Source organism: Vitis vinifera, chromosome 6 (genome assembly GCF_030704535.1).
Source record: "Vitis vinifera cultivar Pinot Noir 40024 chromosome 6, ASM3070453v1".
Lineage (NCBI taxonomy): Eukaryota > Viridiplantae > Streptophyta > Magnoliopsida > Vitales > Vitaceae > Vitis > Vitis vinifera.
This window is the reverse complement of record NC_081810.1, coordinates 18,249,407-18,261,822: the sequence shown is the minus strand read 5'-3', so window position 1 is coordinate 18,261,822 and position 12,416 is coordinate 18,249,407. Positions and strand designations below refer to the sequence as shown.

Sequence of the window (12,416 nt, the reverse complement as noted above, 5' to 3'; positions counted from 1 at the left end):
AAAACCTTTACTTACAACCCAATCAATCAATGAAATTGAAAATGGACCATGAAGCACAATCTACATGCACCCTAACCCAATCCGAAAACATGTACAAAAAAAATTATAAAAGAGTTTGATCTACTAATTCAGTATCTTCAAAGATTCTTCTATTTCTTTCCTTCCATAAAGTCCAAAATAAGTATAAAGGGGCTGCATTCCACGCCTTTTTTCTTTTCTTTCCAACAAAGGTGTCATTCCAACCAAGAATGGTATCCTTGATAGAATTGGGCAAAACCCAATGAACACCAAAAAGAGCAAAAATAAGGTGTCAAATCATAGCTGCCTTGGGGGCAATGAATAAGCACATGATTTGCTGATTCTTCATCCGCTTTACACAAATAGCACCTACTTGTTAAGGCCCAACCCCTCCTTTTTAGTTGATCCATAGTTAGAATTCTTCCCCAGATAGCCTCCCAAGCAAAAAAGTTGACTCTCTTTGGAACCCAAGGATTCCAAACTAAGCTTGAAGGGAACTCTCTACCGATGCAAGGAACTAAGGATGAGAAGAAAGACTTAGCTGTAAAGAAATCTTTCTTTGAAACCCTCCAATACATGACATCCTCATTCCCCCTTCTAAGCGCATGACCATGTAACCTACTGAAAAAAGTTTCCACCTCTTCCATCTCCCAATCATTGTTAAGTCTTGTGAATACGGGGTTCCAATAACCCAAATTCCCGGACTGATCCCATAATTGAGCTACCCAAGCATCCTTGGAGGAGGCAAGAGAGTACAATCTTGGAAAAGCCTCTTCCAAAGAATTCTCTCCACACCACCTATCCTTCCAAAACCGCACTCTTCTACCATCTCCCACCTTAAAAGCCACCCTTTTGCTAAACTCCATCCACCCATTCCTAATCGCCTTCCAAAGCCCCACTCCATGACTCTCCTTTAAAATCATAAGTAATAAGTAGTACTAATAATGATAATAATAAATAGCAGGATTTCATTTGTTATGTTCTTCCTTGCATTGTTTTTGTTTTGTTGAAGGATGTATGAAGTTGAATTTCAATGATAGCAGCCATGGTAGGTTATTGAAGTCAATATCCTATTTTTATTGACTTCACAATGGTTTGAGAGAAAGAGAGAGAGAGAGGTGTTGAAGTCAATCACAATGGTTTTAGAGAGCAAAATTGAATTCAAATTACAATGGTTTGAGAGAGCAAAATTTTCAGCCCTTTCAAACGATGACACTTGGGGCCTATTTTTATCGAAAGTTTATTGACTAAGAGCCCTATTAGATGACATAGCATAGATTAGTGAAACGATTCCATACGGACATAGACCAAAGAGGTGATATTATGTGTACATGGACTAATAATATGTCATCACATGTACATTTAAGTGACTCACTAATTAAATATATGGTAGCAATTACACATGTCGCACTATGTGGTTAAGCCCACAACCAAGATCCAGCAAACTCAATTGGGTTTTCCTAGTCTTGCTTCCAACTTGGCTAGGCATAAAGCATTTGAGCACCATGCTACCAAGCACGTTCAATGGATGTCTCCTACCTAAGATGGGAGCAATAACCTAGTATTATGTATGAGAAGAGGTCATCCTTCAACGTGCTAAGGCAATTGTCTTCATGTATTATAGGGTAGTACAGTTCCAAGTCTAGCTACAATTTCTGCCTCCTATTTAGTTTAACACACTACTAAATTGTTGCATATGTTTGCTTGGGCATACAAAAGAGTGAGAATTTCATAGGTTTTGCAAGAATGAAGACATTGCTAGACAACCGTAATCAGACACTCCCCCAACAAATGGTCTAATTTGGACAAAGTTTAGTGTTGTTGAAGAAATTTTATGCGAAAGGGTTAATTTAACTTAATATATTATGAATAAATCTCTTTCAACTAATTAAATGCAAGTCATGCAAGAGCCTCGAAGACCGACGAGCCAGATCACTGACCATTCTTAAAACTAATCTACACACATCTTCCTCTTACAAGGAGTTAAAATCACCAACACATTTTCTATAGATATTAATAGAAACAAAATTGATTTCCATCTGCTACTAAAGAACAAGTGTTTTTGATAGATCAGCTCAGTGGAGCTTTATACCACCTCCCTTACTTCGTTTGTTCTTTCCACCACCCTTTTTCTTTTTTCCTTTACTGATATAGCTGCTACTGCTTTCGTTGTTTCTAGATGGACCAGAATGTAACAAATGCTTCACATCTAATACACCGTTTCTGAAATGACCTTCACTTGATTTCAGCACTCTGTCCTCAGGCATGCGCCTCTCCACCGCTCTTTTAGTTCCACCACCAAGCTTCCGTTCAAATCGTCCAAGAATCAAATTCTAAGAACAAAAATAGTTAGTACAAGTTTTGCAAAATGGTCAGATGAGATATCAACTAGAAAAGCGGAACAAAACATCAATCACCTCTTGCAACATTTTCTGTTCTCTCTCCTTTTGGTTCTTCATTTGTGCTCGTGCTACACTTAATGGCAGTCTCTGCTTCTTAGGAGGCTATAACATCCAAGAAACTTTAATCACATTACATATATAAGTTACAGTTTTAAAATAATAAAGAAATAAATACAGATAAAAAATGTTTTCACCTTTCCACCTAAAGAAACTATCTTCTTATTTTCCAACTCCTTTCTTTCCTTCCAGGTCATTCGTGAGGAGCCTGAAATGGAATTAAATTTAAGTAAGCTTTGACTCGCGAAACTTGCATAAAGAACTATGCAATGGAATGGGACTGAAATCAAAGGTACCCAAAAACCATGGAACAAATATGAACACGATGATACATCTGATAAATGTTCTCATTTCAGAAGAAAAAAACTGTCAAGTTTGAATAGGAACTACATTTATCTTTACATCAAACTACTTAGAAATATATCAACTCAAAATTCAATTAGATTGCAATCAAAACTATCAGAATTGTACCATCATGAGAACTTGGATGTAACAATTTTAAAACAAGTCATCCTAATCAGATTTGTTACCATGTCAAACTCAAGGGTCATGGAGCACCATGAGTATTTTAATCATTTATCGAAACAAAGGAAAAATCCTGCCAGTCTTGATGAATTTCAGTTAAAATACACTGAAACTTTGTGAAATGATGGCCCAACCAACCCTTCTCTCTCCAGTGTCTGCATCTGCATTCCAAGACCACATTACACAACTCCACCCCCACCAGACACGTGCACAGAAGCCCAGCACTGCCCAAGAAAGACCACCACTGCTAAGAAGTGGGTGAAATTTTGAGAAACCTTCAATGCAATCCTGGCTGAGAAGTGAAATCTAAAGCCAGACCCCACCCATCTAGGAGAAACTTAACTATTTTGGTACACTCTATACTGTAGGCTTAGATACATCCATTCTTCTGGTGAGATTTCACAAACCTAGATAAAAAAAAGTGGGATTCTATTTATTCTATTAAGGTGAGATGCCTCAACCTTCCCCTAGATGGCTTGTTCTTTTTTCTAATAAGGTTTTTATCAATATATCCCAATTTTTCACTTTAAACCCATGAAGCCCATTTCAACCTAAATTGATTACTAACAACCTTTCTTCTGTGTTCTAGGGCTGACCTGCATCATACTCGATTTGGTTGTTCCATATTCTAGCCGAAATTTAAACCTCAATGAATTGCTTGACAATCATCTCCATCTAATTACTTTTGTCATGGAATCTTTCTAGGTAGATTCATGACCACAATTGATGTCAATCTCAACTCTCAATTTGTTCCACTTTCTACAGAATATCAATTATTGAATCTCATAATAGTTTTCCAATTTACAATGTTTAGAGGTTGTCAAAATTTCATCAATAAACAGAAGGAATCAAACCCTACTATTTGCCTTATGAAGGAACTCGCTACTAGCTGGTGGTAGGCCATGCACAACTACTATGATTTTCACAACGGGGTGATACCACATCCTTTTTGTGGATTTTAGCTTTTATTCTTTTTTCTGCTTTTGATAGTAAACTGGTAGTAGCTATAAGAAATAAAGGAATACAAAGAAGGATGGTAGTCCCTTCATCAAAGAACACACACCCCCAAAGGAACACAAAGGTCCCCTCTTCACAGACTGTCAACCTCCTGATGAGCTGGTCAGGGCTCGCACATGGAGGATACTACATTCCTTGACAAATAAAGGATCCAACAAATCCAAAGATCATACCTCCACAAGCCTCTGCTCCATGTGGAAGCCCAAGAGATAAGAATCAGAAGTGTCCTCTTTGACAATGAGACTCATACACCCCATTAAAGGCGGCCTCTCTTCTCTACAATAACAATAGCAACTCCACCTCAATGAACCATCTGCAACCAGCCAGTTTGGTGAAGACCCAAATCAACATTTCCCTGTTGTCTCTAAAATGCTCTCAATACAAGGTGGCCTGAATCATTGTGCATCCATAAAACTAAGAGCTTGACTCTTGAGACAACCAATAGGAAGGGAGGGCACTAACAGGAGATGGAGCTCCTTCCCACAATGGCACAACAGTTCAATGCCAATCACTAGAAATCAGCAAAAAAAGAATTTCTGAAAACTTTGTGAGATGTTAACTCCAATCCTCAGAAATTACAGTGAAAGGAATTTCTGCAAACACTTTCAGACTTCCACACATAGACATTGAGATTTAGAGTTATGACTTTTGAACAACTTTTAGCAACTACTTCATTTATCCCAACAAACCAATTTGCAGTATCACAGATTTTTGGGGGAAAAAAACATCAATATATAAACCATACTAAAGAACTAGTGATCTCATTGTAATACCTTAAGTTTAGCAATAAATACAAGTTTGACAATGAATAAATCACAGATAATATTAAATTTTTGGATAGGGATATGAAGAAGTAAATAAAAGGCACTCCCACACTTGATGTGTCTGTGGTGGCTTGCTCTAGAGCTTAGCATTTGATACAAGATATTACTCTTAAGATTTGAGTGTTTGAAAACAATTTTGACATTCCCATGAAAATGAATTTGCGGGAAGAATTGGGGAACATGTGCTTTTAGAATCATAACTAAGGATGCCAACAGAAATTTATAATGAGAGAATCTTACTTAAGTGGAGTCTCAAAAGAACAGAAAAATAAGTCCAATACTACCCTTGCAACTTATTGGCAAATAACTAAATGAGAAAAATTATCTATAAACAATTCTAATTGGATCAAAAACCACCCACATAACCATAGAACAACAAGAACATCATGTTGCTCATAAATTCTAGCTATGCCATTCATACAAAGTCCCTATAGAGAGAGCATTTATGCTGTGAGAATCTATGCAACAGAGTCCTCAGTTCAAGAATCATTGGAACAAACATGCTGAATAGACAAAAGTCTAAACCCACCATAGAGGAATGAGAGGAATCAAAAACCATGTCTTTGTTCTCTTGCCTAATGCAAATTCTGCAATCAAATTTCCAGTGTCCTTTTCTTGTTTGTTTATTTTTTATTTTTTGCCTAAACTAAATGTAAGAACTTGTATCCTTTTTTTTATGGCCAATAACAACTACTTGTATCTTATAACTGATTTCTTTTGAAGTTCAGCAAATTATCATACTTTCAGTTTTCATGTTCCATAAAAGGGAAGTCTCTCCCAATAAGTGGGACAATAAAGACATAAGCACCGCTTGGTTGTATGACAGAGACAAACATACTACTAGAATAGTGACCTGGAATCATATAAGACACCCATCATCCAAAAGTAAGAAGAGGGAGGAATTGCCACTTGAATTTTCACACGAACGTAAAATCTAGTCCTGAGACAGTTTTAGGCACTGGAATGTTTTAGGAAGGCCAGATTGCACCCAGTGAAGCAACAATCTCCAATTCCATTGGTAAAGATCTAACTCTCCTTGGGTGGGTGGTTGATGTTTGGGATGGGGGTAGTTGGGGTCTGAGGTTTAATACACGGTTCAATTCAATGACTGGGAGTTGGAGGAACTAGATGCCTTTTTTGGGAAGTTGCATAATCACTCCATCTCTTCGGGTATTGATGATGTTATGCTTTGATTGGAGACAAAAAAAGATGATTTTTCGGTTAAGTCCTTCTACACCTCCTTGGCAAGTAGGAGAACGAAGCCCTTCCCTTATAGTATAGTTTGGAACTCTTGAGCTCCTGTAAGAGCTAGCTTTGTTGCTTGAGAAGCAACTTGTGCTAAGATATTGACTCAGGATCAACTTAGAAAGGGGGGATAAAGGATGCCTAACAGATGCTATATGTGCAAAGCAAAAGAAGAAACAAGTGATCATATTCTCCTGCACTATTTGAAAGTTCACATGTTGTGGCAGCTGATTTTTACTCTAATTGATGTATAATGGGTGATGCACTCTTCTGTGAGAGAGGTGCTTTTGAGTTGGGGCAGCTCCTTAGTTGGCAAAAAAAGGAAAAAGTCTTGGAAAATAGCTCCTTTATGCCTTTTTTGGTCCATTTGGAGGAAGAGAAAAAGGAAAACCTTTGAGAATTTTGAAAGTTTGGAACAACCAATTAATAGTTCTTTTTTGTATCTATTTTAGAATTGGATTAAATTGTACGTTGGGGATAGTTCTATATCAATGTTAGATTTTGTGAATTGGTTAAGTTCCACATAGGGTGGGGTTGCTTACTTTTGTGTATTAGCCCCTTCTGGCTTTGGTTGTTTCGTGTATACTTTATTTATTTAATATAATATCCTTTTACCCATAAAAAAAAAAATCCTTGGTCAAACTCTTCAACATACCAGACAAGAATCACACAAATGTCTTACTAAATATTTTTTTCTCTGAATACCCTATTTTCGTTTTCCTTTGGGTTCTCAGTTCCTCCATCACCCCATACAACATACAATAATCCAATTCCCAAAATCTTCTGGTCTTCCCAAAATCTATTGCATTTCTTTTACAAATTAAGAGCAAGAACTTTAACAAAACTAACAGACCTTCAGGCTTCACTTTTCCCCTTTTAAGTCCAACCAGAAAAATCCCAACATCAAGAAACCACCTGAAATCTTGATTGTGACTTACCAGAACTGTTCAGATGGTTTAGAATTAATTCTGAAAACTTGGGTTAGTTATTTTACAAAAAATTCCAGTTTGAATCCAACTTCTATAATTATTAAAAAAAAAAAAATGAGAAGGTTCCAGTATTTTGCCTTTCTTGATCCCAGCTTTGTTTTCATCCCCTGAAATGAAAGCCATTTAGGTTTTGAATCTGATTGGAGTTCTTGCTAATGCAATAATCTCATTGATGGGGACGCAAAACCATGTCTGGAGACATGGATAACAACACTCAATCCTACAATTTCTTGCATGCAACCTCACATACCACCATGCATAGTTTCCTCTGCCCTACCTTACCATGTGACATATACTCAACTCTCAGAAAAAGGACAGGGCCTTAAGGATTTCACTCAATTTTCACATGCAATTAACTATTATCTTAAAAGGACCAAACCACTATAACAACTCAACAGTAAATAATACTAAAAGATAACCTTCTCCAAAACACTCTAAACTTATTGCTTTCTCATCCATTTAATTCCAATTTTTATTGTTATGCTTCTTTCTTGTTGTATACTTGTTATATTTGTGCTTGGGCCAATAAAATCCAACCTAATGGAGAGATAATTGGAGAGGTTACAAACCCTATACTTTGCATTAAAAAACTAATAAACTGGAAAAAGATGGATTATTTTGTGAAAGAATTTTTGGCCCTTGCAAGTAGGGAAACAACCACCCACTTTATTATTTTGTACTGTCTAAAATTTAGCAAGTTGCACATATAATAGCTTTTTGTTAAGCTTTAATTAGAATTTGTGAACAAAGAGTGTATAGTTGTGGTACACGGATACATTAATTTCAGCCAATATACCCATGTTGACATAATACAACATGTTTCATATTGAGATGATACAACATCGTTTCATGTTGAGATGATGCGACACAATTTTTTTTTGTGTTGACATGATAAGATATGGGTGCATGTCGACATGATACAATATTAGTGTGTGTTGACATGATATTATATGAGTGTGTCGACATGATATGATATGAGTGCATGTTGACATGATATGATATGGGTTCATGTTGACATGATACCATACAGGTGCATGTTGACATGATATAATACAGGTGCATGTCAAATACACTTATATTGCATCGAATATAGTTGTTTACCTTAGTATTGCTTTATTTTTTCTTTAATTTTTTCATTATACTTATATTGCATCAAATACAATTAGTTCATGCTTTATCTCTTTCTTTTAAAAAAAAATTATATAATATAATGGTATAAAATAAATTGGAATAAAAGAAAAATAATTTTTGAAATAATTTTTAACTCTTGTACTTTAAGAACTGCTTTATCTCTTTCTTAGTTTTAAAATTATAATAGACAAAATTTAAAGATTAATATAATAATTAATATCATGTAAATTTAAAGATAAATAGAATGATTAATAGCACAAAAATTTAATGATAAATATTGAAATTAAGATATCAAAAAAAAAAACTAAAGATAAATTCTAATAATTAATCTAAAAAACATGAATTATGTTTTATCAACATCGTTTTTATAATAAAATCAATATAAATTTTTAAAGTTTTAAACTGGTCAAAGTTCACTAATATTGTGGTATAATATTTTCTTAAATATTTTTCCCAACATCTTATTAAAATAAAAGGCCTATAATAAATAGGTTCTTCATGTACAATTAGTTGTAATATAACGCTTAACATCTTATTAAAATAGAAAAGATATAACAGATATATTTTCTAACTACAATTAACCAAGTGTTATTAAAGATAACTTATATTTTTCTCCTTGTGCTTATGTTTAGTGCTAATTTATTTTTTATTAATATTACATCCAAGTAAATTGTGGCCATAGTTGAGATCCTTTTAAGCCTAATCCCAGTGTTAAAATTTTGGGATGCAAATGATCCAACACCTAGACACATACACACACCTAATGCCAGTACCTCAACCATGTAACATAGTTTTACAATGACATGTTTCCTACAACTAACTTACATGGAGGAAACCCTCTCGAGTGTTAGAGATGTATGGTTTTCAACTTCCCCTAATTGATCAAAAGATACATAAAACTAAACAGCTGATCAAACTAGAGAATATGTGCACAGGAAAAGAGGGAGGAAACATATGTGTTTCAGCTAGCCACTGAACTTTTTTTTTTCATGGTAATTTTTTTAGTGGTAGAGAGTCTGATTCTTTTAGCATCTATTTCTTCTTCTCCCTTTTTTTTTTTCAAAAAATAAATTGTGTCTAAGATTTTCCCAACCATACTTTCATACAAAGTATGGAGCAAAGATAGATCACAAAAGCAATTTGTTGTTTCTCTACTAGCTTTTGGATCACATCCATTTATATTGGCATGAAAACTCTTGGGTTGAACTTTAATCTATATGACATCAAAATGAAACATCAAACTTCCAAGAAAAATAGATTGCATAAGACTTTAACATTAACAAAAAGGCAGTAATTAATTGATAAGTTAATTACCCAAAAACTCGATTTCTTTCATAATCTTCCTCATGTCCATTTTGGGCTCCTCCATGCTCCCCTCTTTAGCAACTTGCTTTTTCTTAGCCATTATTTTTACTCCACTGCACAACCCAATTTAACTGCAAAACCAAAGGTATAAAATAAAATATAAATTAAAAAGAAAATAATTCTAATTATAGTTGTCAATAAACCTAGACCAACATTTGAAAATCTTACTTGCAATATAATCATCATATCAACAGTTTTCTAAGAATATAATTACAATCTTTCCAACAACAAGATACATTGCAGTGGTAAGTAACCCTCGCAAGTAAAGCATCATCATCATGCCCCTGTTTCTCCTGATCTATCATAATAAAATCATAAAATCCAACAAAAACAAACTCAAAAATAAATAAATAAATAAACAAAACACAAAAAAGAGCAAGCAATCCATCTATACTTACATCTATATCTATACCTATCCATATTTTACAAAAATTTTGTAGACTTTTTTCCTCCCAAAGCACCCCTATTATATCAATTATTTCCCTTCATATTTGGCGTCTTTATTATTTAACTATAATAATCATAATAAATTTATCTTTTTATTATATATCAATTACAACCACTAAAATTAAATTCATTTCACTGATTTTGCACTCTAAAGTTCTTTCTTTTCCTTTTTGAAAGATAAAAAGCTTTCACTTCTTTTTGTTGCTCTTCCTTTTCTTCCAAAAGCTTCCACTTACATTGGGATTCATTGGCAGATGGTCGGTACCATTTATGTTTCCATGGTCAAATTAGTAAACATTTATTCAAGCCAAATCATTTTTTATATGTAAGCACAAGATATCGTTCCCAGATGGATAGGTTAAAAGCCTTCAAAGAGAAACCCTAGCCTTATATTTTGTTTCCAAGAAAATAGAGCAATAAAAGTAAACAACATTTTCATCCTATGTTATTCTCTTCTTTTGCTTCCAAAAAATAAAAATAAAATAAAGAAAAATCCCTCAGCAGTGTGAATTGTAAGTAAAGTGGCACTTTTCTGTATCCCTGAAATACCGTTGCAGAAAAGGTCAAATAAAAAATTTAGGTCTTTTTTTTGGTTCATTTTTTCATTGTCTAAACTAAACCTATTTTTATACCAGAAAACATTCTCAAGTAACAAAGACCGATAATCTAACAAAAATTTCATTTTGATTGTTCAAAGAGAAACCCTAGAATTCAAAACCTCTATCAATAGCTTTCCCAACTTATAAAGCACGCAAAGTGAAATCCAACCCTCAAAAATAAATCAAACCACATTATGATAACTACGTTATCTCTTCACTTTCATTGCTGCTAAAAATCTAAAAGAAACAAATAATAATAAAATAATAATAATAATTTAATTTAAATTAAAAAAAAAAAAAGACTCAGATCAACTAAGCCAGAGAGTCATATGGGTTTTAGGTAAAGTGCAATTTTCTGTATTCTCGAACCCTAGATGGTGAAAATTTTATTATTCAAAATTTTCTTTTTCGTTTTTTCATTGTTTTCTCAGCATCCAAACGATTGTCTCTAAGGGTACAAGTCTATTGATTGAATTTGGATTAGAGACTAGAACAGTACCTCGAACTCAGAAATCGACCGAATCGCACCGTTTTAAGAAAGGGACGGGATGATTGATTGAAGGCTCTTGTGTGGCGGGGCACATTAAGCTCGGAGACCAACCGAAATGCTTGGAGTAGGGATGATGCAATGCACGTGTGTAAACAGAGATCGGGGCTACGTAATAATGGGCTGAGCCTGAGATGGCCTAATTTTTAAGCAATTGGGCCGTAAGTGGACTGATTTCGAATATCTTCCTTAAAAAAGAAACTGACCTGCAACACTTGAACTCAAAAACCCTAAACAGAGTAATTGCATATGTGAACCAGAATAGAGAATGAGAGTTTTAGAGAGAGAAGTACTGGGAAATGAGACTCGACTGCTCTATTGAAAAATAGATCTAAAATTGTTAAGGCTTGGAAGTAATTCCTGTAAAAACATTTGAGGATTTACAGATTTCATTTTCTCATACTTTCCTCCTAACCAAACAATCCTAAAACCCAAAACCCTAACTAACATTTCAAGACAATCAGACATTAAAATAAAAAAGGAACAGAAAAACAACAAAAGAACAGAGGGTTACCTTCGATCCGATCAACGATGTCGAATGAAAGTGGAGCGTCTTTCCTACCGTGTAGTCGGAGAGCTGTGGAGGAGAGACTGAAGGAGAGAGGTATGAGTGAAAGGGAAAGGAAGATATCGAGAATCACGGGCATTTTTGGAATATTTCAAAATTTTTGAAGTATTTTATTTTAGAAAAACATCTCTCAAGTGATTGTATAAAAACCACTTTGAAGTGTTTTCTCATATTTTTTATTTTTAGGAGTGTTTTTTAAAATTTACCAAACACCTTATTTTTATCTCAAAAATATTTTAAAGTGTTTTTAAGAGGTAAAAACATTTTTAAAAATTATTATGAAATGAATTCTTATATTTATAAAGATTTAATTCACATTTTACTATTTTTATTATCTTAATTGCAAATAATGAATATGCACCTTCTATGTGTTATTTCATTACCACTTTTACAAAGCAATGAGAAAAATCGTATTTTACTAAAACTGAGAGAACCTAACACAAATCATTTGGTATCTAAGCCTGAATTATGTTAAATCCAAACAGGATTGAAAGATTGGATGCCTAGGACATTGGGCACTTCAACTCCAAAAGAACTTTTAATCTATAAATCTTATATAGAAAGTGAAAAAGCCAAGATGACTTTTACTACTAAAAGACAGAGTCAAATAATGTTTGGAATTAGAGCGTCCTAATATATGTGAACCTTTTAATGTTCATGTATGAGTAGGGTATAAGTACTT

At 34.1% G+C, this 12,416-nt stretch overlaps 1 protein-coding gene across 8 annotated transcripts; it reads right to left on the bottom strand.

The window, feature by feature from the left end:
- Nucleotides 1–1,881: 1,881 nt before the first annotated feature.
- LOC100249562 (uncharacterized) lies at nt 1,882–11,890 on the bottom strand. 8 transcript variants are annotated; one of them, XM_059737598.1, is made up of 7 exons: nt 11,681–11,812; nt 11,460–11,526; nt 11,119–11,372; nt 9,523–9,644; nt 2,615–2,685; nt 2,436–2,522; nt 1,882–2,351 (listed from the first exon to the last, which is right to left on the bottom strand). In XM_059737598.1, exons 4-7 carry the CDS (start codon nt 9,611–9,613, stop codon nt 2,094–2,096), a joined length of 507 nt encoding a protein of 168 aa, XP_059593581.1. In that variant the 5' UTR covers nt 9,614–9,644; nt 11,119–11,372; nt 11,460–11,526; nt 11,681–11,812; the 3' UTR covers nt 1,882–2,093. The 8 variants fall into 8 exon arrangements, with proteins under 8 accessions (XP_059593581.1, XP_019075856.1, XP_002264937.1 ...); XM_019220311.2 differs by lacking the exon at nt 11,460–11,526 and having other exon boundaries at nt 11,119–11,367; nt 11,681–11,846; XM_002264901.4 differs by lacking the exon at nt 11,460–11,526 and having other exon boundaries at nt 11,681–11,843.
- Between the last annotated feature and the right edge of the window lie 526 nt (nt 11,891–12,416).

What these genes read in the sequence shown, in the direction of transcription:
- LOC100249562 (XM_010653241.3), bottom strand. Translation starts at nt 9,613, where the DNA reads ATGGCTAAGAAAAAGCAAGTTGCTAAAGAGGGGAGCATGGAGGAGCCC. An exon ending in TAGTTTCTTTAGGTGGAAAG is followed by an intron (nt 2,523 to 2,614) that starts GTGAAAACATTT and finishes TGGATGTTATAG; the next exon opens with CCTCCTAAGAAGCAGAGACT. An exon ending in AACAGAAAATGTTGCAAGAG is followed by an intron (nt 2,352 to 2,435) that starts GTGATTGATGTT and finishes TTTTGTTCTTAG; the next exon opens with AATTTGATTCTTGGACGATT.